The sequence below is a fragment of the Cyprinus carpio genome, chromosome B7, assembly GCF_018340385.1.
Source record: "Cyprinus carpio isolate SPL01 chromosome B7, ASM1834038v1, whole genome shotgun sequence".
NCBI classification, from domain to species: Eukaryota; Metazoa; Chordata; class Actinopteri; order Cypriniformes; family Cyprinidae; genus Cyprinus; species Cyprinus carpio.
The window spans coordinates 26,258,570-26,285,841 of record NC_056603.1 but is presented as its reverse complement, the minus strand read 5'-3'; the positions used below and the strand labels follow the sequence as shown (position 1 = coordinate 26,285,841).

The 27,272-nt window shown below is 35.8% G+C and overlaps 1 protein-coding gene and 1 long non-coding RNA gene across 2 annotated transcripts in view; one reads left to right on the top strand and one right to left on the bottom strand.

Moving 5' to 3' along the window:
• LOC109058228 (laminin subunit alpha-2-like) overlaps window positions 1-21,046 on the bottom strand; it is a 53,483-nt gene extending 32,437 nt beyond the window's left edge. Inside the window, 14 exon segments of the mRNA XM_042728133.1 lie at window positions 3,455-3,614; window positions 4,884-5,017; window positions 5,180-5,323; window positions 6,433-6,587; window positions 7,239-7,421; window positions 9,240-9,356; window positions 9,482-9,578; window positions 10,852-10,990; window positions 11,674-11,834; window positions 11,909-12,025; window positions 12,100-12,310; window positions 14,180-14,342; window positions 18,342-18,453; window positions 20,809-21,046. Coding sequence (XP_042584067.1) covers window positions 3,455-3,614; window positions 4,884-5,017; window positions 5,180-5,323; window positions 6,433-6,587; window positions 7,239-7,421; window positions 9,240-9,356; window positions 9,482-9,578; window positions 10,852-10,990; window positions 11,674-11,834; window positions 11,909-12,025; window positions 12,100-12,310; window positions 14,180-14,342; window positions 18,342-18,453; window positions 20,809-20,994 — 2,079 coding nt within the window. The 5' untranslated portion in view covers window positions 20,995-21,046.
• LOC122137991 lies at window positions 835-5,990 on the top strand. Its single transcript, XR_006155211.1, has 3 exons — window positions 835-1,635; window positions 3,392-3,487; window positions 4,863-5,990. It is a non-coding gene; the product is annotated as an uncharacterized LOC122137991 (long non-coding RNA).
• Window positions 21,047-27,272: the final 6,226 nt, after the last annotated feature.

Sequence of the window (27,272 nt, the reverse complement as noted above, 5' to 3'; positions counted from 1 at the left end):
GTAATGTAATTAGTTACGTCTTTATGGAGTATTGCAATATTGTAATGCATTACTTTTAAAAGTAACTTTCCCCAAACGATGGTCTTCAGTAGAATTGCTTGTAGCTGAATTTGAACTTGTTTCATACTGAAGGAACTTCTTTGAAAGATGAAGAAAAATGTTTTTTTTTTTTTTTTTTTTTTTTTACTGCTGGTTTTTTTGCTTCTGCCTCATTTTGAAGTTCGCATCACTGATACTGACTATCCTGTTTATAACTGATAGTTGCTTTGAAACAATCCCTGTTGTATAAAGCATTGTAAAAATAAAGGTGACTTGACTGAATTTTGATTCTTAAGCATATTTATCTTGGTTTAAGGCAAGACATTACTGGTGAATATGCGGTTGGTTATTACTTCCGAGATCAATATATATCATCGCGCTAAGCAAGATCTGGTTAATTCGGTTCTTTGAACGCACTTGTTGTTGATGATAAGTATGGCTGGACTGAGTTATCTGAGATAAATGCACATTCATGAGTTGGTTTAACCCTCTGGAGTCTAAGGGTATTTTTGGGGCCTGGAGAAGTTTTTTCATGCCCTGACATTTGTGCTTTTTCAGTTTCTTATAAATATCTAAATGGCTAAAGTCTAATCTCACTGTAATCAGCACAAACTGGGCTATAATAATATGTGAGCAGCAAGTATGTACATGATTGTGTTTTTGAGAAAAAAAAATGTTATGCGTGGTTAGTGAAAAACTAAAAATGTTAAATCACTTGAATAAGACAATAAAACACATACATGTAGCCCAGCTAGGGTTATTTATTATCTCCTAAATGCGTAATTTATATGTAAATGTTTCTGACTTTCAAGGGTTAAACTGTTATAACTGTTATGTGGTAATATATGTGTGCCGCATTTCTCTTGAACTAATGTTATGTAGATTACGGTAAAGTTTATGTGAGGTGTACTCTCTCAACATGTGGGTTTGACCAGCATGTATGTTTTTATTTGTGATTGGATATTGGTTTACTTGCTCCCGCCTATGTGAGGGTATTGATAATTCTGATTGGTAGAGGGAGGGGAGAGATGGAGGCAGATCGGAAAGAGATGTCGTATTTTTTCCTCTGGTGATTCTGAGGGAAAAATATACTCAAATAACTGCTGACTTAGTGGTCAAAGAGTATATTTAGTATACAGAAAGTGTTAAAGAACGTTTCTGTAATTTGTTTTATTTGTTATACTTTCACTAAGAGTTTAAACAGACTTATTTTATTGCTGCTGTGTGCACTGTAATCTTTTCTTTTACGTCGAGTAAAATCTATTCGCGGGATCTGGTTTTTAGATAAATCGTTCCGAGGAAGACGACTACAGTACGAGGAACCAGATAGCGTTCTAAATCCCCTCGTGGTTTAGAATTCCTCTGGCATCGCGGGATTCGTAATCATTCAGCGGACAGCTGGTGAGACTACAGACGCATACGGAGTGTCTAACGTGATCGGTGGACAGCGCGTGTGCCGAAACGGGAAGACACAGGTACATTTGTTGGTTTATTTAGCTCTTTGGAGCGAAGAGGCCATTTGTTGGTTTTCACGGCCACACCGTTCTCAAGCAACGACACAGGCCTGCGACAGGTTGGGGTTTTTTGAAGCTAAGAGTGAGTGTGGGCCCACATTACATATTTGTTGTTTAATTTGCTCATTGATTTACCCTGAGTGTATTCTGCATTTTGAGTTTTGAGATTGTATTATAGATCCAAAGGGGATTATATTACAGATTTTTTGCAGATACAAAATTGAATATTGATATTTGAGTATTATATTGGAATTTCTGATCTAGGAGGATAAAAGGTGATTTTGTGTGAAAGGAAATACACAACAGACATTTAAGAATTTCCTTTAATTCTTTTATTTATTTATTTTTATTATTTTTTTACAATATTTCATTATTTCATCTGTCTTTGTTAAATAAAATCACTTGTTAATTGACAAGAACTTACCCTTTTTTTTTTTCCATATAATAGTGTTGCAGAAAGATAATCACTGAACATCTTCATTTAAGTAGGGTGATCAGGGGGGAAAACAGGAAGGAAGTAAATTAGTTAAGTCGAGAGACACATTATTAGAACCCGGTGCTCCGCCCATCAAGGAAGAGGGTAGGGGGCGCTACATACAGAAATGGAAGCGCAAGCGTAAGTTCTACTAGGAAGACTAAATGGCACGTCACATTCCAATTAAGGTCTAAACCAATCGGATCTCAACACGAGGTATATAAAAACGCACTACTTGCATCTCATTGCGTCTGCAGATACTGCCGCTGTCGTTCCCCTTCATCCTCCCCACCACCACCAGGTCGGCGCTGTCCATGCGGGGGGGTAGGCTCCGCCCTGCCTTCGTCTTCGGCAGGATTAGCTGGTACCTAAAATATTCAGATCCACGCTACGGATGGGGCTTACGCCAAATTAATTCTGTTTTTTGTTGTAAATAAATACTTCAGTCTTATCTACACCTCCTGAGTCTTTCTGGTATAACATTGGTTCCCGGGACTTTTGAGAACTGGAGCTTGTAGCCTAGAATTTTTCTTTCTAAATGATGTGAAAATCATCTTGTTTACTCACTTACAGAAAACAATATATTGATTTAAATTTTCTAAGACACTTTTTGTTGGTAAAAGTCATATGCGAGTAGGCGTCAACTATCATGAATTCACACCTGAGAAGACAAAGGCCTGCATAATGAGCTGCATAATGAGCCATTCAGTCAGCTGTGTCACTGAGAGGGATGAGTTACAAGAAAGAATGTGAGGACAAAAATAAATGTATATAATTTTATGTTTGTAGTTTATTTAGAATATATTTAATTATCCCACAACATAATTTAATATTCACTTGTGAGTGCAGTTAAACAGTTTATTAGGAACAATCAAAGCTGACTTTCAAACTGAATTTTCACTTGTAAACATTTGCACTTGTATCCCTTCGCACTTCTGTGGGAGATAATTAATGTACAAACTAAATAACAAAGGGCCTAATATTGATCCTTGGGGTACGCCCATTGTACAAAACAGTTTAAGTAACCGAATGAACCCCTTTAATTTTTACACATTGCTGTCTATATATTATATTATAGACTACGCTGGATCAGTAGGGTACTCTTGTAATAAAGCAGCAGTGACAGATGTTAAGTATAAATTTTGCTTAAAAAGATGTGATCTAATCCTGTTTACATGACGTAAGCCTGCTCCCAAGCAGGTTTAAGCTTACAGACCTGTTGCCATGACAGCAACTCCGGTATGAGCTTCAAAGAACCAACTGATCCAGCTAACTGTGTTAGCCATGTATGAAGAACGAGCCCCTAGTTTGTGTTACAAGTTTTTTTTTAATGCAATATTTAAATATGCAAATTCTGATTCAGATTCAAGCACTAATGAAGAAAATGCAGTGTTGTGCGGTGGATTGATGAAGCAATCTCTCTCACCTTCACTGAGCCCAGCATGCCGCCAACAAATAGGTAAGCATTCTGGTCCACATCCAGCACGGTGTAACTCTCGGGTGATTTGGCACTTCTGAGGGTCGGTAAGATGCCAGTTTTGGGTCCCTCCAGCGCATGGACAGAGATACTGCCGTTCAGCCCAATACTGGACACCACCAACATGAGAATGAGACCAACACTTGAGTCACTGATAGTCAGCAATACTAAAAAATAGTTACTAATAAACAGCTGTTTTCCTTTTCAGTCATGATTAATAGAAAGATTGTACTGTACACTGTAAATAGTAAACAATGTTCCCCCCACACACTGTTTATCTTTACTGCTATCATTAGATGAACATGTGAACTGAAATAACATTTCAGTTTTGCAAAGAAAATCTAATGTAGGCAAAATTCACATCTGTCTACAGAACTAACATCTGGAAAGGCATCAGAAACATTTAAGCAGAAGCATTTGATAAGAAGTAATGATATTTTACCAGAAATTATGACTTGGTTTTATCGAATTAACGCTTAAAAAAAAAGAAAAGAAAAAAAAGAAAAGAAAAGAAAAAGAAAAAGAAATGTTAAAATACAATTAAATATATATTCTCTGAAAAAAAAGGAACACAGTTTCCACCAAACAATTAAATTAAATAAAACGGTAGTTCAAACTTTTTATCTCACAATTCTGACTTTATTTTTCACCTTTTTCCCTTTTGTTTTTTTCTCTTTGTTTTTTTCTTTTTGTCTGAATTCTGAGTTTAATTCTCTTTTATGGGAGACAGAACTGTGTGGTATTATTTTTATTTATTTATTTTTTTGGAATTACAAGTTTCGAGATATCTCACAATTCTAAAAGATAACAACTGCCAATTCAGATTTATTATTATTATTATTATTATTATTATTATTATTATTATTATATTTCCTGAATATAGTACAAAAAATTAAAGAATAAGAATAAAAACATAATGTAATGTTTTTTTCATTGTGCATTTCAATTAATCTCAATCAAACTGCAGCTGAGTTCTTTTGATTAAGTTAAAAAATGACTAAAAAAATACAGCTAACAAGCATAACATAAAAAACATGAGTTTTTTGAAAATGTAAAAAAACGGAGTTATCTGTTTTTGCAAATAAACTCTTCATATATATATATATATATATTATATATATATACACACATAATTCACAATACAGCACAGCCTCTCGTACCTTATTGCTTACATATAAACTTTCAATTTTGAGAAGAAAGTAACAATAACCTTTTTTTTTTATTCTGTGGTGGAATCTGCCTTCCACAAAACCAGAACATCTTACACAATGTCCTATCTTAAGTAAATTTATCTTGTTTTAAGGATGTGTAAGGGTGACAAAATCTGATCGAAAATGAGAAAATTATTGTTTTTCAGTGTACGTGAACCCTGAATTACCGTGAGGCCTCGATCCGATGCCAGTTTCCATCGTTGATGACGAGATCGGGACATTCGACACGGCCGACCCCTGATCCCACATCCCACAGGAAGTTCACCTTACCCTTCCTCATCTCAATTGCCAAGAAATCCACCTACACACGATTGAGGAAACACAGCCCTCATCAAACATGACATTATATGTGTGTGGAAGAGTAATACACTCTCATTATTTCCCTCGTCATCTCTGTTTCTGACTCAAATGTACATCAGACTGATCGCTTAAGCAGAAGAAATCCAGACAGTTTCTCACTCACATATTTGGCCGATCCGAGGTAGAAGAGCAGGTTATCAGCAGTAACCGTCTTCACATGGAGGATGATGGTGTTATAGCGGCCTTTCTTGATCTCCGGCCGGTAGGTGCGGATACAGTCTCCTCCGGATGACACAGACACCTTAATCTAGGGGTCAAAGGTCATGAGAGGTCAAGCCAGAGAGTGCAGACAGCACACGACGAATGATCTTATTTCTCTTCTTGCAGCTTGTAGCATATTTAAGGAGAAATCAACAAGAACTTCTTAAAATTAAGACCATTCTACAATTATAGATTTTGTGTTCATAGAAATGTGGCAAATTTTGTATGATAAATCAAAAGTAGGTCTGTACACTTAATTAAATGATAAGAACTGGCGTCCATGACATATTGAACTTCTACATTCATTTTACATTTCACAGAGTTACAGTAAATCATTCAGTTAATTAATTAATTTTGGGGAATATATATGGTACTTTCTATATGGAACAGAAATGATTACAAACTGAAAGTAAAGTGATTTTTGCCTTAATACAGTACAACTGCATGGTTTGAATAAAGACTTTAATTTATATAGTTTTCTATAATGTGAAGATTTTTTTTTATCTTCTCGTGCATTTTGTATATCCTTCTCTTTAAATATATATGTTTGTTAACTATTATTACATATGTCAGGAATTGTATATTAAGATGAAAAGTTTCAAAAACATTTGAACACTGAGCAAGGTCCTGCATTGTTGTTTTAAAATGCACTGAGCACTTGATTTGTTTGTAACATGCACTTTGTAACAATAAAGAAGATTGCTTGCATCTCAGCATGCAAATAAATTAGAATTTATTTATGACTTTATATAATGTTACATGTGGATTGAAGAGAGTGCTGGATCCTTTTTTAATGGATAATAACACATTTTGTTTTTATTTAAAAAATAAATAAATAAAGGACTGTTTAATGTTCAGTTGTTTAAAAGATTAATTAAATTTTAATGTTTAATGCCTTAAAATAATAATAATAAAAAAAAAAATACACAACACAAAACATCTGAAATTAAACAGATATAGTTTTTTTTCATAATTAATTAAACCATTAAGAAAGAATCCCAGAAAAATTCAAACAGAAAGCAAATTTCACAGGGCCCTAAAAATGTTATTGCTGTTGAGCTTCAATATTTTATTAAACTGATGTGAAATTGTATACATTTCATGATTTCAATGAATAAAACATGCTTCTCCTGGAGTATGATGGGCAGTACTCACAGAGTTGGCCTGTTTGCGAGCCTGGTTGATGAGCTCTTTGATCTGCGAGATGTTTTTCTTCAGGTTGTCCTGGAGCTCCTGAATGGGCTTCAGTTTCTCCAGCAACCTATCAGCCTCTTTCTCCAGATCCTTGACTTTAGCTCCGGCCGCATGAACTGCAGACACACACGCAGAGGAGCGGCCGTCACCAACATTAACACACGAGAGCGAGACAGAATAAAATCAACACCGCATTAGAAACATGCTGGATAGCGGAGAATGAAAGGCTCTAACATAAGAGCGCAAGAGACTATGAAAGAATTCAGAAACAAAAGAGAAAATGGGAAAAAAGTGGCATGTTATATATCTCTCATTTGCAGCACAGGCAGCGAAAGACATGGAGCTGTTATTCAAAAGAGAAGAGTTTCCATCTGTAATTAGCTAAAGCGCTCATTAGGATAACAAGCTTAGTAAAGCTTTCAAAGGCTACGTTTAATCCTGTTGGGTTGAAACAAAGAACGGAGAAAGGGAGCGATTGGGAAAACACTCTCTCTGTACATGCAGCGCTCCGGATAAAAGCACCATGCTGAAGCCTCGGGGAGCGGAGAGAGCTCTGAAAATCATTCGCACAGATGAAAGAAGAAAATCGTGTATACATACTTATTGCTGTTGACGTTCAAAATCAAATGGGGGGGAAAAAATACCAAATAAGCATTTAAGTGATCTTGTAACACAAATATTTCAATTAAGAAATCAAATCTTCATGATCCATGCAGCTGTTGTCTCTCTAAAGAAGGATTGTTGCTGGAGTTGGATGGGTGTCGTACTGTTTTTCTCCGGGTCTTTGATCAGGTTGTTGGCTTTCTTGACGTCGTCCTCCAGTTTGCTGTGGATCTTCTTCAGGCCCATCAGGTTGAGGGTGATGTCCTTCAGGCGGTGGAGCACGTCTATGGCCGTGTCGTTGGCCTCCGCTGCCTTCAGCTTAGTGGTCTGGATCTTCGCTGCCAGATCTGCCCTCATCCACACAACCAGAAAACACAGCATGCTTAGCTGCTCGTCTCAAACATTGTGTTCACTGAAGAACAGCATTTGTTTGAGGTCATATTCTACACTAGAATCAAAGAAAAACGTTGTAAGATATGTTTAAATGAACCAGTTTAATTAAGAACTATTTATTTAATTATTTTCATGACAATTAAGCACATTTCACTCCAAATTCAGGCATCCTGGCATTTTAATTTTGAGTTTTCATCACATTTCTATTCTTCTCAGTGATTCTCGGTAGACTGAATCAGCATACATTTACATCAGCACTATAAATGCTAACATAATGACGACAAAAAAACAAACAAACAAAAAACTTTCCTGTTTTAATTATATTCATCAATTATTGCTATGGTTATTATTATATTTTCAGTCATTATGGTGGAGACAGGGTTCCCACACCTTGATTAACTTCAAATTCAAGGACCTTTTTAATGACTTTCCAGGTCCAATACCCTCAAATTCAAGGACTTAATGTGGGAACACATTTCAAGTGAGAGCGAGGTTACATCGTGTTATCTTGTAAGATACATTGTTACAGTTTTCATGTCTCAATCACAACTATGCTTTTTTTTGCATTTATTTTTTGCCAGGAGTTTTAAGATATATGAATATGCTCTTAAGTTTTTCTTACCTCATGGGTTTACATTATCTTAACAAGCAAAGCAATTCAACATTAATTTAAATATTAAAATATTAGAATGTTTGTGGGAGCGGGCTGGACTGGACACAAAAATCACAGGAGCGGGCGATAATGGTCAGGGATTAAGAGCTGTCACTTGCGGCGCTCTAATACAAAAACTCAATCATTGACGACTGTAGAAAGTAAAAACGAATCCCCGACATTTTGAGCGGTCCAGAAATCCCGGCCGGAGGCATTTTTTAGATACAAAAAGAGAACATGTCCAGGAAAAAGAGGAAATATGGTCACTCTAACGTCATGGCAACGTACAACACAAAGTACCTTACGCAGGAAACACTTAACGTAACGCGTAAATGCGCGTAACTAATGTAAATCAAGCAAGCTAGTACACACAGACCACGAAGTGTTGGTGAAATAACAGAACAGAAAATTGGCAGAACAGAGGGAATAATATGGATTTTTTCCCTTATAAAACTTCTTGCACAAAATAAATTCAAGCACTTCCAAGGACCTGTGTCAATGTGTGCTTATTTTCAAAAACTTTCCAGGGCCTTGAAAAAATTTGTTCAGATTCACAAACTTTCGAGGATTTCAAGGACCCGTGGGAACCCTGTGGAGAACTGTGTTCTCAATTTCACAATCCTAAACAAACCCTAAACTAACTAGGTTTCAATTTTCTGAAAGAAATATCATTTCTTTTTTTTTCCCCATTATAAAGAAATATGATTTGTAAGACCCACTCATAAACATACATTTCCTGATGATCTGTGACATAGTTATCACCTCTCTAGGTTACGCCTCTTAAATTGACACTTAAATCATTTTAAGAGAATCTTCACTCTTAATTTTTTACTTTTTATTGTTAATTTTATTTTATTGGTTTTCAGACACACACACACACACACACACACACACACACTGCGCTCAGATAACCTGGTCCTGACAGCTCCTGTATTAAATGTGTGGCAAACACACACATGCACACACACCTCTGTGTAACCATAGAAACAGCAAACATCAAACCCTATGAAGGTGTAAAGTGGCAGATTCAGTGTTTTCTGCACTCAAGCTGGTGAGAATGACCCTGACACACACACACACACACACACACACACACACACACACACACACGCACACACACCATCAGGGATGGCGTTGAGTTTCTCCATTGTGTCATTCAGGCCTTTCTGTAAGTCTTTGTTCTTTTTGTTGGCTCCTTTCAGTCTGAGCTGAAGAGCACCCAGATTGTCTCCATTTTCTGAAAAAAAGAAGAAAAAAAAAAAACCCTTGGAAAAACAATAAGGTTGTTCTCGGGAAGATTTGTGAGAAGCCGCAGGACGGTATTAATTCTGCTAATGACGGAAATCTGATGTGGTTTTTCACCTTTCACGTCATTCTGCAGCTCTTTGTTCCACAGACGGTGACTCTTCTGAACCGAAGCCTTGGCCTGCTCTTTCAGAGATCCTTTGGGTCCTGAGGCCTACAGACAGGACACTACACACACATCAGAGCGGGTGTCACTTATGCTTCAGATGACACAAAACCTGCTGCTAAGGAATACATGGTACTATAGGGAGGGACATGTTTTTAACATTTGTTTTTTTGGGGGAAAAAACCTCATTGCAATACAATGCAAGATAGAGGACTGTTATTTTTAAATGAGTATATTTGCTACACATTTAATTCAAAACCTTGAAGATTTTTTTGAATCTATTTGAAAGAAGTCTCTTCAGCTCACCAGGGCTGCATTTATTTGTTCAAAAATACCCAAAAATACCATCAAAACAGTAATATTATGAAATACTATTACTATTTAAATCAGCTGTTTTCTATGTGAATCTCTGTTAAACTGTAATGTATTTCTGTGATGCGCAGCTGTATTTTCAGCATCATTACTCCAGTCTTCAGTGTCACATGATCTTCAGAAATCATTCTTATATGATGATTTGCTGCTCAAGAAACATTTCTGATTATTATCAAGCAATAGAAAGTCACAAAAAACAATGGTCCTGATTGTGGCGATAAACAAAAAATATATTCTATCTGAAATTGAACACACACAAAAAAATGTTGTTGAATGTGATACGACCGGTATGTGCTTGTCATGTAATTGCATGCTGAGCGAGGGAAAGAGGACTGAAAGCTCATTTCTAGTATTGTTGCATAATGTCAGGTTTGACACTCTTGTGTGAAGCACCCTTGTTCAGTCTGAACCTTTTGCCCCGCTGGTTCTGCGTCAGACGTGAGAGGACAGTGAAAGAGGGTGAACGAAAGGAGCGAGGGATGATAACGGGAGAACAGGAGGAAAGCTTTGATCTCTGAAGCAGGACAAATAGAAATGAATTGAACAGCTTTAACACGACCTGCCTGAGGACAGCATCTCTAGACATTACAGTGCGCATCAAAAACAGGCAAAGCAACGAATGAATATTATTCAACATGTCCTAGCTATTTACAGAAAATATTCAAATGTAATCCTATTCGTAACCATTAACATTTTCATAAGTAACAGTAATTTAATTACACATTTTTATTCTCAGTAACTGTAACGGATTACAGTTACATTTATTTTGTAATTAAATTACGTAACCCCGTTACATCCCCAACACTGTATAACGTGCAACCTGTATATAACTATACTGTATAAACAAACAAACAAACAAACAAACAAACAAACAAACAAACAAACTTTGAGCATTTCACATCAGTCACTGATGCAGACAGGAGACACCTGATTGTGTGTGTTTCCTCACCAGCTGTAGAGCATCAATGCTGGCTTTCTTTGCCTCTTTGGCCACTTTATCGGCCTCATCGATGTAGTTCTTGATGTTGGTGTAAGCGTTGAAAGCAGCGGTGGCGTTGAAGGACAGGTTCTTTGCCTCAGCTAGAATGCTACAGAAATCAAAGTTCAGATCAGTGAGAGAAGACAAATTAAATCAACCCAGACTCACTGGAAAAACATGCCTGTGGTTATATTTTCACAAACTGATACTACATTGCTTCTGCACATTTCGTGACAGTTTTTGAAATGAAATGTCCAGTGAGTGGCACTGAAAGCACATTCTATCTGAAACAGAAGAATATGAATCTGGCAGCGTTTTACTATGTGTACATATACAGTAAATAATGTAGCACCTACAGTAAACCCTACACTCACACCAACAAAAGCACGGTATCCTGACGCAACCATGCCATTTGATCTTGTTTCTGCAAGTTTTAAAGCTCATGTATTGTGACCTGTATTTCACGGGACTTTTCACAGGTATCTGAGTGCTTCACATCACAAGCGCAATGCTGCATCGGGTGCGCTACCGAGCAAGTTTACCATGTCAGAAAAATTACACAAAGAGTTGGTTATGTGATGCAAATGAAAAAATCAATTACATTTCACAACTCGTGCACTACGGTAAAAGTATTTTGATCTCACAACATAGTACTGCATGTAAAAAAAGTCTACGTTAATCAATAATCTGCTCTTTGCAATCATGATTAGTTTGAAAAGGAATTACAGTTGTTGGTGTTTTATTGTCTCTAGTGTTCATTTGATCTGGAAACTGCATTAAACACACACACACCTGTCGAGTATGGCAGCAGAATCGTTGAGCTGGCCGGCGTGGTCCTCCGCTCTCAGCAGCAGATCATGGATGGAGTCGTCCAGACCGCGACCCAACCGTCCCACCTTAAAATCCAGCTCATCCTGCAGTGGACCCAGCTCTTTCGCCATGTCCTCCAGCTCCTGCAGACGCCAGTCAGTAAGCCACGGCTCTGAGGATAAGTTATTGTTTAGTAACTTTCCTGCAAGAAACTGACCTCTTTGCCCCGGTTGATGCTGTCTGAGAGAGCGTTAGCTTCGTCCAGCATCTTCTCTCCTTCCGCCAAAATTCCCTCCATTTCCTTTTTCTGCTCACCGGCCACATCCCTCTTTCCCTGCTCAAACATAACAAATCGCTTTAGACACGGCTCAGAGCGTTTTATACAGTAAGTCTTGTGTAAGTGTGCACCTGCAGATGGTCGAGGTTCAGTTGGTTGTTATCAGCCAGTCTTTCGGCCTGTTTGGTTTTGTTGTGCGCATCCTTCAGCAGATCCTGAGCTTCGTCCAGTTTCTGCCTGTAATCGCCCATTTTATCACTGACCTCCTTCTTCAGGTCCTCTGTGGCCTGGTGTGGATCTCCAAACAAACGCTTCACTCGAGCCAAAAGAGCCTCTGCGGCACTGTAAAGATGAAGAGATAGAGCGAGAGAGAGCTCCTTATCTGTGACTCATGACACAAGAAACCCTTTAAGAGACCAAAGCACAGTGACCAACTACACTAGCATTCAAATGTTGGGGATCAGTGAGATTTTGGCTTTTATTCAGCAAGGATGCATTACATTGATCAAAGGTCACAGTAAAGACATTTAATGTCACAAAAGATTTCCATTTCAAACAAATGCTGTTCTTTTGAACTTTCTATTCATCAAACAATCCTGAAAAATACAATTTTCAACATTGATAATAATCAGAAATGTTTTTTGAGCAGCAAATCATCATATTAGAATGATTTCTGAAGATCATGTGACACTGGAGTAATGATGCTGAAAATTCAGCTTTGATCACAGCAATAAACTGTATTTTAACAGATATCCACATACTGTAGTAAACAGCTATTTGAAATGGTAATAATATTTCACAACATTAATGTTTTTACTGTATTTCTGTTCAAATAAATGCAGCCTTGGTAAGCATTAAAAGACTTATACTGTATGGTGATTGACAGATTAATGACACCCACTTTCACTTTGTGTGAATAAATCACAACATGAGTGATGAATTTATGTTTTTGAACTATTCCTTCATAAATAAATTCCTACAACCCTGAATGAAGACATTACAATCAGAGCTGAAGACATCTTTTGTGTTTGCGCTGCGCTCACACTGAATCCACCTGTAAACCACCTAATGAAGTGGAACTGGCCTCTCTTAAACCGGTTCTGTGTGCTCCAGCTTTGCTCCAGCATGGACTCATTCCCTCTGTCCTCCTCTAGGTGTCTCTCTCTGTTCTCTCATGGCCCTACAGATGCTGGAATCCATTACAGAAGTAATTTGATTAGGCTGGAATAACATTCCTCCCCCGCCCAACCTCGGGCAACTTTTAATTAGTTCATTAAGATTTTACATAAGAAAGAGAAACTTTCTTCATTTGAGCTGTGATCCAATGAACCACAAAATACGGCTGAGAAACATAATGGCGCCAAAACAATTATTCCAACCTGTGAGCTTGAATGGCGTCCTCACTGCTGCAGAGCTTTATGTGCTCAGTATGAAGGAGGTTTGTTGTGGTAGTCCAACTGAGCAACTTTCAACCCATATTATTTTAACTTTCTTTTATATATATATATATATATATATATATATATATATATATATATATATATATATATCTATATTATTCCTATTCAACAGCTGAGTTTATGGTGAAAAACTACATTACCCATGATGCTGTACAGAAACGTCCACCAATCAACCAGTTCCAAGCTCCACCCACAATGATATAATCAAGTCAATCTCACTAAGCTGTCATAAAACATACATATTTGTTTACATATGTATATTTTCATGTTACTATATATACAATCAACAACTAAATAAATAAATAAATAAATATCCATTGTTTTGAAGACTTGCTTCCTGGGATTGTAGTTCTTTCCCTCACTAAAGCTGTGAAGTACACAGTCTTATGTCTTTGTATTTTTGTCCGATTTTTGCTTCAAATCAAAATTTGCAATTGAGTGATTCTGCTTGTACCTGGTTGGTTGGGTTCATGGGATACAACTCTTTAAAGGGATAGTTCACCTTCAGTTGGTCCCCATTGACTTGCATAGTGTTTTTTTTTTTTTTCTTTGTTTTTCTCCATACTATGGAAATCAGTGGGGAACTGAAGGTGAACTTTAACGAAAATCCCTATGGGAAAAATGAATGGGGAAAATACTTCCCGGGACCAATGCCACTGAAAAAGTGGGAAGCACTAATATCCAGGACACAGTCTGGTTATTAAAGTGAAATAATCTGGACTGCAGTGTGAACACTTTGTGTGTGTTTTACCCCAGTTCTTCGTCAGCGGTGTTTTTCTTGCTGGAGAGATGGCGTTTGCGTAGTTCTGCGAGCATGGCTTGGATTTCATCGTTCATCTCGTTCACACTCTTCTCAGGAGCCCCATCCCTCGAGCCCAGAGTCGCGTTCAGCTCACGCGCTTTATCCCGTAAAGCTGGACAACACACACACACACACACACACACACACAAGCACGGACACACATAGTCACGCTTGCTTTAATGTGAGAAGCAGATATTTTACACGCACACATAATGCACAAAAACACTGTAATTGTAAATACATTAACTAATGTGAACAGACCATCTCTGAATCTCATTCTAAAAAACTGATGAATGACACATACAGGGGACAATATATACACAGAACACACCTTATTCGTCACATATTTGACACAGCTTCAACCTGCCTCAAGATAACTTCAAAAAACTCTCATCAGATTCAACTCAGCATATTTAAAAAAATCAAAAATCAAATTCTAAAACACAAACCAAAACTCCAATCAATTCTCAAACGGGGGAGTGAAATAAAAGAGCGAGCAAACTTCTCTGCATATTCTAATTTAAATAAAAATCATTAAATTGAGATGAAAATGAGCTATAATTACATGCGTTTGTGAAATTCCTCGAGAGTTCAAACACAAACAGTCGATCGACTATAAAGAGCGCACAGTATAATACCTGCCAAGCGAGCCGAGCTGGAAATAAATGTGCATAGTGAGTTTCAAACGCAGCTCGGGTCTTTTGGGGTGGACAGAATCATTTGATTCCTCCTCGTTTAGCGTGCGAGAGAGGATGAGAGACGAGGCGGTTTACTGGAGCAGGGAGCTCACGCACAGAATGGATAATGAAGCTCTTCCACTCCACGCTGACTGATGTCTGCTCTCCTCCACTTCTGCTAGCAGCTTTTTGGAAGCAGTTTTTGGCTAGTTATCAAAATCCAGAGGACCAAAGTGCAATATGTTGACTCTAAGTGCCAAACACATATCCAAGAAAATAAATTACGCACTTTTTTTTGTATTTATGGTTTTAATCTGCCTGAGAGTGTCCATCAGTGCATACGTCTGATGTTTAGATGTCCAGAGACAACTCCACCTGTCTTGAGTACACCTCTCAGGTGTCAGCTACATTTGGATTCGGGGAATTAAGATTTTCATTTGTCCACAAAAAACACATAATCAGATTTTTTTATTTTTTTTATTTTTATATGTGACTGATAAATATAATGATTAAGAATGCACATGCAGGAAAAAAAAAAAAAAAAAAATCACAGATATGTGCAATGCTGCAAAATATACAGTATCTGTGCTGCACAAACATATTACAAACATACGCACAGGGCATAAATCTAACATTTTAAAACCCCTGTGACTTTATGTGAATATTAACTCTCCATAAATATTTGGGCTACACTTTATTTTAAGATGCCCTTGTTACAGTGCAATTAGACATTTAAATACTGAGTAACATTAATGAACTGCATGTTCTTATTATATGGTTTGGGTTTGGCTTAGGGTTACTTGCATGTAATTATACTGTATATAATGTATTGTCATTATAATAGTAAGTACATGAAATCAAACAACAACACCATCAAAAAAAAAAATTTACAAAATATTTTTGTACCAGCCATGAAACTGTATGTTTATTACTTACAAAAAAACAAACAAAAAGACAGGCAGAACAAATTGGGGAAACATTTATTTGCCTTATATATATATGTGTGTGTGTATATATAATATTATTAAATTAAATTATAATAAATAAATAAATAAATAAATATTAATACAAATATTTATAACAATACTAATATTTATGGAAATTTTTTCTTTGCTTTAAATCGATAACCCATAGAGCTGAAAGCCACAGAGAAAGTTCTCTTTTGAAAGGCTTTTCTTTTGTGAACAACCAATTTATTATCCATTCTCATTACACTCTGGTTTTCAAATGCACAGGAATATATGGAAATACAGCATACAATGATATATATTTACACAGAACCCAAGCTTCTTCTTCTCATGGGACACTATTAGCGATGCTTGTTCGGCTTTTATTGGCAGATCAGAGCAGAGATGCTGTAATTTGTAACTTTTATTAAGATCCCAAGAGATGATTTTTACATGTGAACTTCTTTTTATCCAAAACAAAAATGCTGTGCTCAAGGCGCGAGACACTGAAAAACAGCAAGAAACATCAAATAACCTGTGCATGTTTATACAGAAAATAGTCTAGATGGACACAAATAAACAAGTGCATCAAGAATCATTTTGGAGTCATAAGAGTCCCTGAATCTGGTCATAATGAATGAAGATGTTTCATAGTTGAACTGAATCAACACTGAAATAAATTGTTATGAATACTGAAACTATTGTTTCGAATTTGAGTTTGTTTCATAATTTATGATTTTTACTGTTCTGTTTAATAACCTGAAGCTGATTTGAAACTGAATCTGCATTGTATAAAGTGCTACACAAATAAAAAAAAAACTGCACATATACACACAGTCCGTGAGTGGAGTCTGTGTTTAAGTGATTATTTTTCCAGTAATTAATTTGGTCTCTTTTAATTAAGGCATCACATAGTGTTAGCTGAACCTTCATTAACTAAAGCAGCTTCTCATTTAAAGCCATGTACAATGATACAAACACACTCATTTATCAGAAAGCATCAGGCCTCACACACACACACACACAAACACACACACACACACGCGAGTGCATACAAGACATTTAAGAGCGGAAAGTGAGTGTTCAACAAGCAGTAAATAAAAAATAAGGGCCACGCACGCACACACACACACGCACGCACGCACGCACACACAACACACACACACACACACACAACACATACACACACACACACACACACGCACACGTGCACATGCACGCACACACACACACACACACACACACAAGCCCAAAGTAAAGCAGTAATTCATTAATTCAAATGTAATTCATTACATTACACATTTAAGCTAATATAATCAGACTACTTTTGACCTACTGTAACTTATCAAATTGATTTAAATAGGATAATCTTGTACCATATTGATATAAAAATGCAAAGAAAAAGAAAATATATTACTATAAAATACATTATTGACAACATGAAGTGCATTAAATATTACATTACGTCAAGGTTTCACAAACTGGGGTTCGAAAATGAACCAAAGGAGGTTCGTGAGTTTAATGAAAAGCAAATAATAATAATAATAATAATAATAAAAATTAAATAAATTAAATCAAATAAATTATATATATATAGAACATCAAAATAAAAATAAAATAAAAATTAATCAGTTACTAAAAGAAATAGTAAATATTTTAGATATTTTATTTGTTTTCTTGCGTGTCATGTGTCATGTTTTAAAACCTTCAAGTAAATATATTAGGTGAAAGAGGTTCGGCTAACAAAAAAAGTTGGGGAATCCCTGCATCACATAAGAAATAAGAAATATTGTGAATGTGTGCATTTTAATGTGTTTGAAAGACAAAAGTCTTCCAAAGACAAAGTAAGTTTTTTTCTGTGATCATCAGTAGCTGATGTAATAATGTTGAAATGCTATGAACATTTTTCTCAAAATTGAAATGATTTTTGTAAATCCAGTGGTCAAATGCTGTGTGGCCCCTCAAATTTCTGTGTAATTCTATCCACCTGACAAATGACTGATGTCAGGACTTTCTCAATATATAAGCAGTAGGCGATTTTAGAAAGAAACTTGTAAAAGATGAAAAAGAAAAGAGGGAGAATCAATAAAGTACACTCTTAAAAATAAAGGTGCTTCACGATGCCATAGATTTAAGAACCTTCTCATCTAAATGGTTTCATAAAGAACCTTTAACATCTGAATAACCTTTCTGTTTCACAAAAGCTTCTTTGTGGCGAAAGAAGGTTCTTCAGATTATAAAAAGGTAAGAAAGAGATGCTTCTTTCAAGAACCTTTGATTGAATGGTTCTTTTTAAGAGTGTATGAATAATATGTAATCATGTAATCAATAAAAAAGTAACTGTAGTCTGATTCAGAGTACTTTAAAAGTAATTTAATTTACTAACAAGTACTACCTTTGAGGAATCTGATTATGTAATCCAGATTAGATGTGAACAGTGAGCTGGAGCAGCCACATCCTTCTCCTCAGTTTGTCATGTGTTGGTACCTTCAGCAGCCAGCAGTGTGTTCCTGACGTAAAGCTGCAGGTCCTCGGCTCCTTTACGGCTCCGCTCTGCATCTGCTGCCGTCTGCTCCCCATCAGCAGACACTTTAGTCGCCTGCATGTACAGAGAGAAAAGCCCAGTGAAAGCGCAGATCAGCCTCAATGCTCTTCTGCAGCCGTGTGAAGAAGAAACCAGCCTCAGGATAAAAACAACAAGACACATTAGATCTGACGCCTCTGGGGCCAACATGAACAAAAATGACTTAATACCACAATACTTCCAGTTTGACAGAAATGTTTGTAAGGTCAACGTTAAGCGAAGCCAACAGAACAAAAGAAGAGAGCAGAGGTTTTCTATTGAACTGGTTCTTGAACGTCTGCTCTCTGAAAAAGCTGCTTTAGAGCTGAACTCTAATGAGTTTATCAAGGACTTCTGTGAGAAGAAGGTGAAAGTTTCCCTTCTGCACAAATGAGCAGAACGCTTCAGACTAAGAACAAGTTGAAAGATCAGGGTCTTACAGGAGTGATTTAGATGGTATATGTTAAATACAGATTTACACAAGAACATGAAGCCCAGCTTCAGAAAACATGCACATTCATTTAGCTGTAGAAGTATAAACTTAGGAATAATAATAATAAAAATATAAAAAGTCTGCATTCATAGATGTACAGTACAGTCTATACGACTGTCTTATGATTTTTATAACCAGTAGACAACAAAATGTGTGAATTTATCTATTTATAGAAATATTCTTGCAATTTAAAATAACTGTTTTCTATGTGAATGTAATTTTCAGCATCATTACTCCAGTCTTCAGTGTCACATGATCTTCAGAAATCATTCTAATATGATGATTTGTTGCTCAAGAAACATTTCTGATTATTATCAATGTTGAAAACAGTTGTAAAGCCCAAATAAATAAATATACATACATTGGAAATTTAATTTATTTTTTATTTTGTTATCTTACTTTTGAATGGTAGTGTATCTTGGTTTCCACAAAGATATGAAGCAGCACAGCTGTGTTCAACACTGATAATAATCAGAAATGTTTCTTGACCATTAATTTAGTATATTAGAATGATTTCTGAAGATCATGTGACACTGAAGACTGGAGTAATGATGCTGAAAATTCAGCTGCACATCACAGAAATAAACTACAGTTTAACAGAGATTCACATAGAAAACAGCTGTTTTAAATTACAATAATATTTCAAATTTGTATAGTATTTTTGACCAAATAAACAAATTCTAGGTGAGCAGAAGAGACTCTGTGCCCCAAATGTCTCTTTTATGTTACAGTGAAATAAAACTTAATGTAGAGTCACATGGTTCAATTCCTAATAATACCAATGTTTAAAAAACCCACACATTTAGACTCAACGAAGGCCACCAGGAGATGTTTGCATGCATGCACTTTCAGTTGGCACTAAACTTGATGCTGAATTTAGATGGTTTACGGTTAGTGAAGGAGTCATTACTGTAAGGACTGAATAGATCAGGGTCCGTATTCACAAAACATTTTATCTTGCCACTAAGAGTTCTCCTAAATAGCAGTAAAAGCTTTTAGCTAAGAGATTTCTCTTAAAACCTATTCACAAAGCTGCAAAGACAAACTTTTAATAAGGAATAGAGAGAAGTCTTAAGCTCAGAGTAAGGGCAGGTGGATGATGTCAGCGTGCTTATTAACTATGCACACAGTGATTGGCTGATAGTCTCTGCCAGAGATTTATTCATAGAAATATTGTGCAATATTATGTCGCCACATTCAAATAAAGATTTTAAAATGCAGGCTAAGAGTCACTAATTAAACAAGTATATGTTCAGCTAATTGTCAGCCTCTTACATCTGTGCTAATAATAAAATAAACAACCTAATATAAATAACAAACAACATATAAACAAACTAAAGCATAAAAAACGTAAAAGAAAACCAAACTGTACACGAGCACAGCTGTTACTTCTTGCTCAGCTGGACTTCTGCTCAGGCTGGTTAATGAAAACAAGGCACTATAATTCAAAGGAGAATCTGGAGTTGGGATAACCTCCAAAACCAAAGGCGATATCTTTATAAAAGCTCATTATTGTCGAATGCTTCTAAAATGTTTACGTTCAGAGACAGATTGCTAGACAGCTATTTTAGGAAAGTTTGTGACTTAGGACTCCTCTTCACTGCTCCTAACCTTTCACAGATTTAGGAGCTAGTTTTAGCGCTCAAACACTTTCAGGACTGACACGCCCATTACTTTTAAGATTTTCTCCTAAATCAGTAAGTAATGAGCTACTTTTAGCCTTAAGATATTTTGTGAATATGGACCCTGTTTTTTATATTGTCAGCTGGATGGTCTGATTTTTGATCTCTTAAGACTGGACTCTGTCAAAACTAACCACTCAAATACACAGAAGGTGTCTTCTGATTGACATGTACGACAACCAACCACAGCTCATGTTTTCGGTGTGAGAGACTCACCCTGCTGAGCAGCTCGTTCATCTCAGTGACCAGACTGCCCAGGTTACTGTTGGCCAGCTGCAGCAGTCTCTCCGGGGCTCTCTGAGGGGACAGCATGTGCTGCAAACACACGTCACGGCCATCAACACACCACTGACCCACACAGACACACTCACACTCATTTGACATCACGCAATCATGAATCATGCCATGAATGATTCCAGCTATACGTGCAAAACTTTACTGTAAACAACTCAAATATAGATGCTAAGTGGCAGCAGATGAGTGCGTTTGACGTAATTAGAGCTTCTCCAAATAACCCCTCCAAATTACTCCAGCTTCAACACCAGAGAACAAAACACAAGTACAGCACAATTACTGCTATAGTTACTGTATTCAAGACTTTATACTTTACTTTCTATACTTTCTAGTGCTGACTTTAACTCTTTTTCAGCTTCTCTGTGTCACTACCCAGGTGCAAAAAAGTACATTTCCATATACTAAAAGTGCTCTATTTTTGCGCACTATTTTTTTGTAATTAATATACTAAAAATGATTCTTTAGCACTTCTTAAGATAAACTTAAGATCATCTAAGTGTACTCAACTGTGCTATTTTGGGACACCATGAACATGAAGTAAAATGTGCTTTTAACATACTATCTCTGTATTTGAAAAATGTACTTAGTCACCGCTTGTTGTACACTTGAGTGTACTAGTGTATGCAAGATGGTTCAAGTGTACTACAAGTGTACTGCAACTTCATATTCATGGTGTCCCAAAATAGCACAGTTAAGTACACTTAGATGATCTTAAGTTTATTTTAAGAAGTACTAAAGAATAATTTTAGTATATTAAGTACAAAATTAGTGCGTGCTCCTGGGTGATTGCAATATTTTCATGTGGCTTATTTCAAGTACAACTTTTTTTTTCACCTGGGTATTCAGATGGAGCATGCAACCAATCAAAGTTGCACCAGAAAACACCTTACAGACAGTTTTTTCACGTGTATGTTGTAAATGAAATCTAAAAAATTAGGACTGACAACTGATTAAAAAGTTTTAACTCAAAAACATGATGTGCAGATTAATTCATCACAATTAATTGCAAATATCTATTTCTGCGGAGAAGTCCTCAAATGAAAATAATTAGCTGAAATTACTGTGTAAATTAAATAAATAATAAAACAACAAACTACTACTAATCACACCACTCCTCCTTTTCGACATATCATTCTATCAAATTATATCAAATTCCAACACAAGCCTATTCAACATAAACTACATAATTCAATAAAATTAATGAACATCACTTAACATAACAAAACATAATAAAAAATACTGTAAACCATCGAACCACCCCCAAATACTCCCTCATATTACACATAACTATACAGCACTTTATACGGCAGGGGGAGGGGCAGAGTGAGACTGATGCTGCCAATCAAATGCAGAAGAGTCCCGCGCAGTCATCGTCACACACACACACATTAAACACATGGCAACACATCAGACTCATATGGTAACACATGCACACACACCCCACAGGCAGTACTTCATCACACTGCACACATCCTCCAGATGCCACCTTACAAGGTCACACAGAAAAGAAAAAACTAACAAAAACTCAGATATGCATATGCATGCTCAAGGTCAATGGTCAAAGGTCAGGCACCAGCCTCAGGGCAAACAGTAAACAGTACATGTGAACATTAGTGGACAGTAACAAAGTATTTCCATCTTGACAAAATGTTACTTTTACTTTTTATGCAAACACACTCTTCTGCATTATTTCAGGGCAAAATGAATAATAATGACATCTGATTAGTGAAAGAAACAAAACAAAAAGCCAAAGCCAGCTCTTTTCATCAGGCTTATTAACTAAAACTAAACCATTAAAAAAAAAAACAGTTTTGTTATTTGAAATGTTAGCTGAAATAAAATACAAAACACTTACATTTGCATCCATTTGTTTTTTGTTTTTTAACCATGAAGAAAAAAAAAGAAAAAAAAAAAATGGTTATTGTATTTTTAAATGCTATGCTGAAAACCAAAATTTAAATTAGAACCGTATAAACAAAATGCTGGCCGAAAATACTGACTTCTTTTCAGATTTTTGTTGATGAATTTTTGCACTTTTAATAAACATTTGAACAAAAAAACAAATTAATATAGAAAAATGTCGATTTTAACTAGTTTTCTTTGGCCAAATTTAGTAATGCTTCTCCTGCACATTCAGTTGAGAACTAGAGCCGTCTTTGGAACAATGCAGAGCCTTAATACAAATATGATTTTTAAAATAGACGTTGCAGAATCCTGGGAAATCTATCATCATGAAATTACATATTGGGATATAATTTTGTCGTAATTTTGTGTGCAATCTGGGTACGTTATCTGGGAGCGTGGTTGCTCAATGCATGTACAGGCTACATTGTGTAAGAGCACTACACATGGTTTAATATGGGGTAAATATACTCAGAACAAAAATTATATAACGCAACACTTCTGTTTTTGCCCCCATTTTTATTGAGGCCAGCCTAAGGCACACCTGTGCAATAATCATGCTGTCTAATCAGCATCTTGATATGCCACACCTGTGAGGTGGATGGATTATCTCAGCAAAGGAGAAGTGCTCACTAACACAGATTTAGACAGATTTGAGAACAATATTTGAGAGAAATAGGCCTTTTGTGTACATAGAAAAAGTCTTAGATCATTGAGTTCAGCTCATGAAAAATAGGGACATAAGTGTTTATAATTTTGTTCAGTGTATATATATATATATATATATATATATATATATATATATATATATATATATATATATATATATATATATATATATATATATATAAATAAACATATAAAGTTATAATCTCCAGATATAGGCAGGACCAGTTCCTGAATCAAATCACTGAGGGTGCTTCTCTTTTGCGCTGTTCATTCATGGTCACAAATGTGACCATTTTGGTCACAGTCTATAAGCAGATGTCAATCCCGAAACTTAGCAGCTTGCAGCTGTCACTGGTCCAATAGCATCAGGAAAGACTCAATTTATTGAAATTCTGAATGGATTAGCCAAGAAAGAGTGCAGCGCTAATAATTATAAAGCTGTCATTTATTTCAGTTTATCGCGATCTCACAAAAATCTGTAATTCAATAAGGCTCTACACTGCATAATGAATCTCTTATTTACATCATGTATATAATGAGAGACTCTCGAGCATGCAACATTGAACAAATCTTTGGCTTGGAGTTGATTCTAGCTTCAAACTTGGCCATTCAGGAAATCAACATTTAATGTCAGTGATGGCTATTGATCAGTGCTACAAAACACATTGAAAAAAGAAAACTCCAGGGTTCAAACACAAATACACACTGGAGCATTCAGAAAATATGTTTCGCCAGTATCCCATTTCTAGCTTTAACTACAATCTCTTGCTTTCGTTTTGTTCCCAAAGATGCGCAACATTGCGACAAGACCACAGCTTAGAACTGGCCCAGGATACAGTTATTTGCAAAGAAATTAGTATTTCATAGGCTACATGTTTTAGGCATGAAAAATTAAAAATTACAAAAAAAAAAAAAATATAAAAGCTAAAATAAATCAAAAAGCAGTTATGGTAGGCACATTACGTCAGCTAGCGTCTGTATAGAGATGCTAAAAAAGGTAGAAATTAAATTGAGCAGCTATACACATTAAAAAAACAAGCTTTGTATAATTTTTACGATTTTAAATGAAATACAAATTTTGAATAATGAAAATTAGTTTGTGTCTGCTTATTCTATTTATCAGTGTTTGAACCATTTAAGGAGAAACCACATTTTCTGCATTACATTTCTGGGTTAAAAAAAACGAAAAACGAATGGACGCAAAAGTACACAGACCGTTTTTTTTTTTTTTTTTTTTTTTCAGCTAGGTGCCAAACAACATTTCTCATTTCCATTTAGTTTAACTTGATGTACTAAAATATCTAAAACTAAAAATAAATAAATAAAAACACTTGAAAAAACAGCTAATAAAACCTTAACTAATTCAAAAATAACTAATAAAAATGACAAAACACAACAAAATGACTAAAATTAACAAATTAAAAGGAAAACAGAACATACAGAATAAAACTAGGGAAAAAATTATAATAACAATAATTTAAAAAAAAAATCATTGTATCTGAGTGATGCTAAAATACTAGTTGATGGATCTGCTAGTTTGAGTGTCATGACAAACAGAGACACTGACTCAACCAATAGAGGGAGTTTGGGGCGGAGCTATCTGATTGATTGACAGAAGGGGAAAGTGTTTAGTAAACCAGTCATTATTCTTGCAGCCCTATTTTTAAGGCCTTAGTCACATAGGAATTACACACTGAGCTACACTAGCAGACCATTTGTATGTTTACTCAAAATTAAAAAGGAGTGCACATACTTGAAGACAGTGTTGGGCAGTAATACATAGTAATGCATTACTGTAATTTGATTACTTTTTCAGTAACGGAGTAATAATTTTCAAAATAGTAATAAGAGTATAGTAACAAACCTGAAATCTCCATACGTTACTGCCGCATTGCATTGCTGACAGAATACAGCGTTTTATCATCTAGATTGTAAAAAGGATTTAGCTCATGCACTGTGGAGTAATAAATATTTATCAGGAGCTTTTATGCTGGGATTTCATGTAAATGTCATGGATGTAGCCACAGAAAAAAAGTAATGTAACTAGTAATGTAACTAATTACTTTTGAAATAAAGTAATCAGAACAGTAACGTGATTACTTTTAAAAGGAGTAATCAGTAATTAGTCATTTAATTACATTTTCAGAGTAACTTGCCCAACACTTCATGTAGAGCATTCATATTTGATCAGGCGTACGTACAGGATGCGTGTGTGTGTTTGTGTGTGTGTGTGTGTATGTGTGTGTGTGTGTGTGTGTATGTGTGTGTGTGTGTGTGTGTGTGTGTGAGAGAGAGAGAGAGAGAGAGGGCACACGCTGTCTGAAAGGACAACCATGTTAACGGCCAAGGATGGACAGGTCCTGGGGCAAGCATGCAGTTAAACGAATGTTACTAGCCTCTTTTGTCTCTGCTATCACAACAGCAGTCATCCAGCATCCCTCCATCATCTCCATCACCTGCTCGGAGGGAGAGCCGTGTCCCCGAGCACTTCTCTCTCTCTAATGTAGATTAAACGTGAGTGCGGTGGAAACTCAGGGGAGCAGGACTTCTCAAGCGTGAAATTTAACAGTGAGTGTGAAACAGCTCCTGGCAGCCTATTATGAGTGTTTGACATGCCACGAGCGATAGCGGGAGCAAAAAAGACACCGACAGGCGTGTGGCTTTCGCCGCGGACGCAAAACGCCGCTCAATTTAACCTCTTGAAAAAATAGAGCTATTAAGACTTCCTGTGAAGAAACCTTTTCATGCCAAAGACAGAACAAGTGAAGGTGCGGAAAGACCTGGAAGGAAAAGAGCTGCACTGAAGAGTTCATGAAAGCCAAATCTCAATTGTCAATCCTTACATATTAATAGCCTCCATATTAAACAAAGTATTTTCACTCATTCCTCAATCTATTTTACACACACACACACACACACACACACACACACACACACACACACACACACACACACACACACACACACACACACACACACACACACACACACACAAAAGTATTTAATGCACTAGCAATGAAAGTTAAATTAAGACTAAATTAACTAGATACATACTAATTTATGAAGCATACAGGATTCCTTATTATATTATATTCTATTATATTATATTATATTATATTATATTATATTATATTATATTATATTATACATTTTTATACTTTCCTTTGATTATTTTTTATTGATCTGTTTCATTTTTATTAAGCAGAGGAATAAAGATTTTATTGAAAAACTACATTGAAATAATATTATACTGTGAAATAAATAAACTAATAAAAAAATCAGTATCAATAATCAATAATATCAAGAATAATAATCATCATCATCTCTCACACAAATGTGCACACACAGAAAAAAATAATAATTTAAATTATTAAAAAAATTAAATAAATTAACATAAGAATATATTACTATTGCAACAACAGACTGTAAAAAATGTAGTTTGTACAGTTAATTATATTGTACAGTAATTATTTTAAATAGATAAAATAAATTATTATTATTATTATTATTATTTATTTTCTTATTTTACAGAACAATAAATTACTTTACTAATATAGTCACGTTGGTCATGCTTCTCAGGACGGAAAATACACACACACAAAAAAATTTAAATAAATTATATCCCTGATACATTTGATGCTGGATTATGAAGCAACACACATCACACATACACAGACACATGCATTATTTCCCAGTCTGCCCAGTCAACCAATACAATTATGATAAAACACATAACTGCTAAAAGACATGATTTCAAACCGTGTGGTGAGGAGCAGGTGTCTGGCGCAGCAATGCAATCTGATCTCTCCACGCTG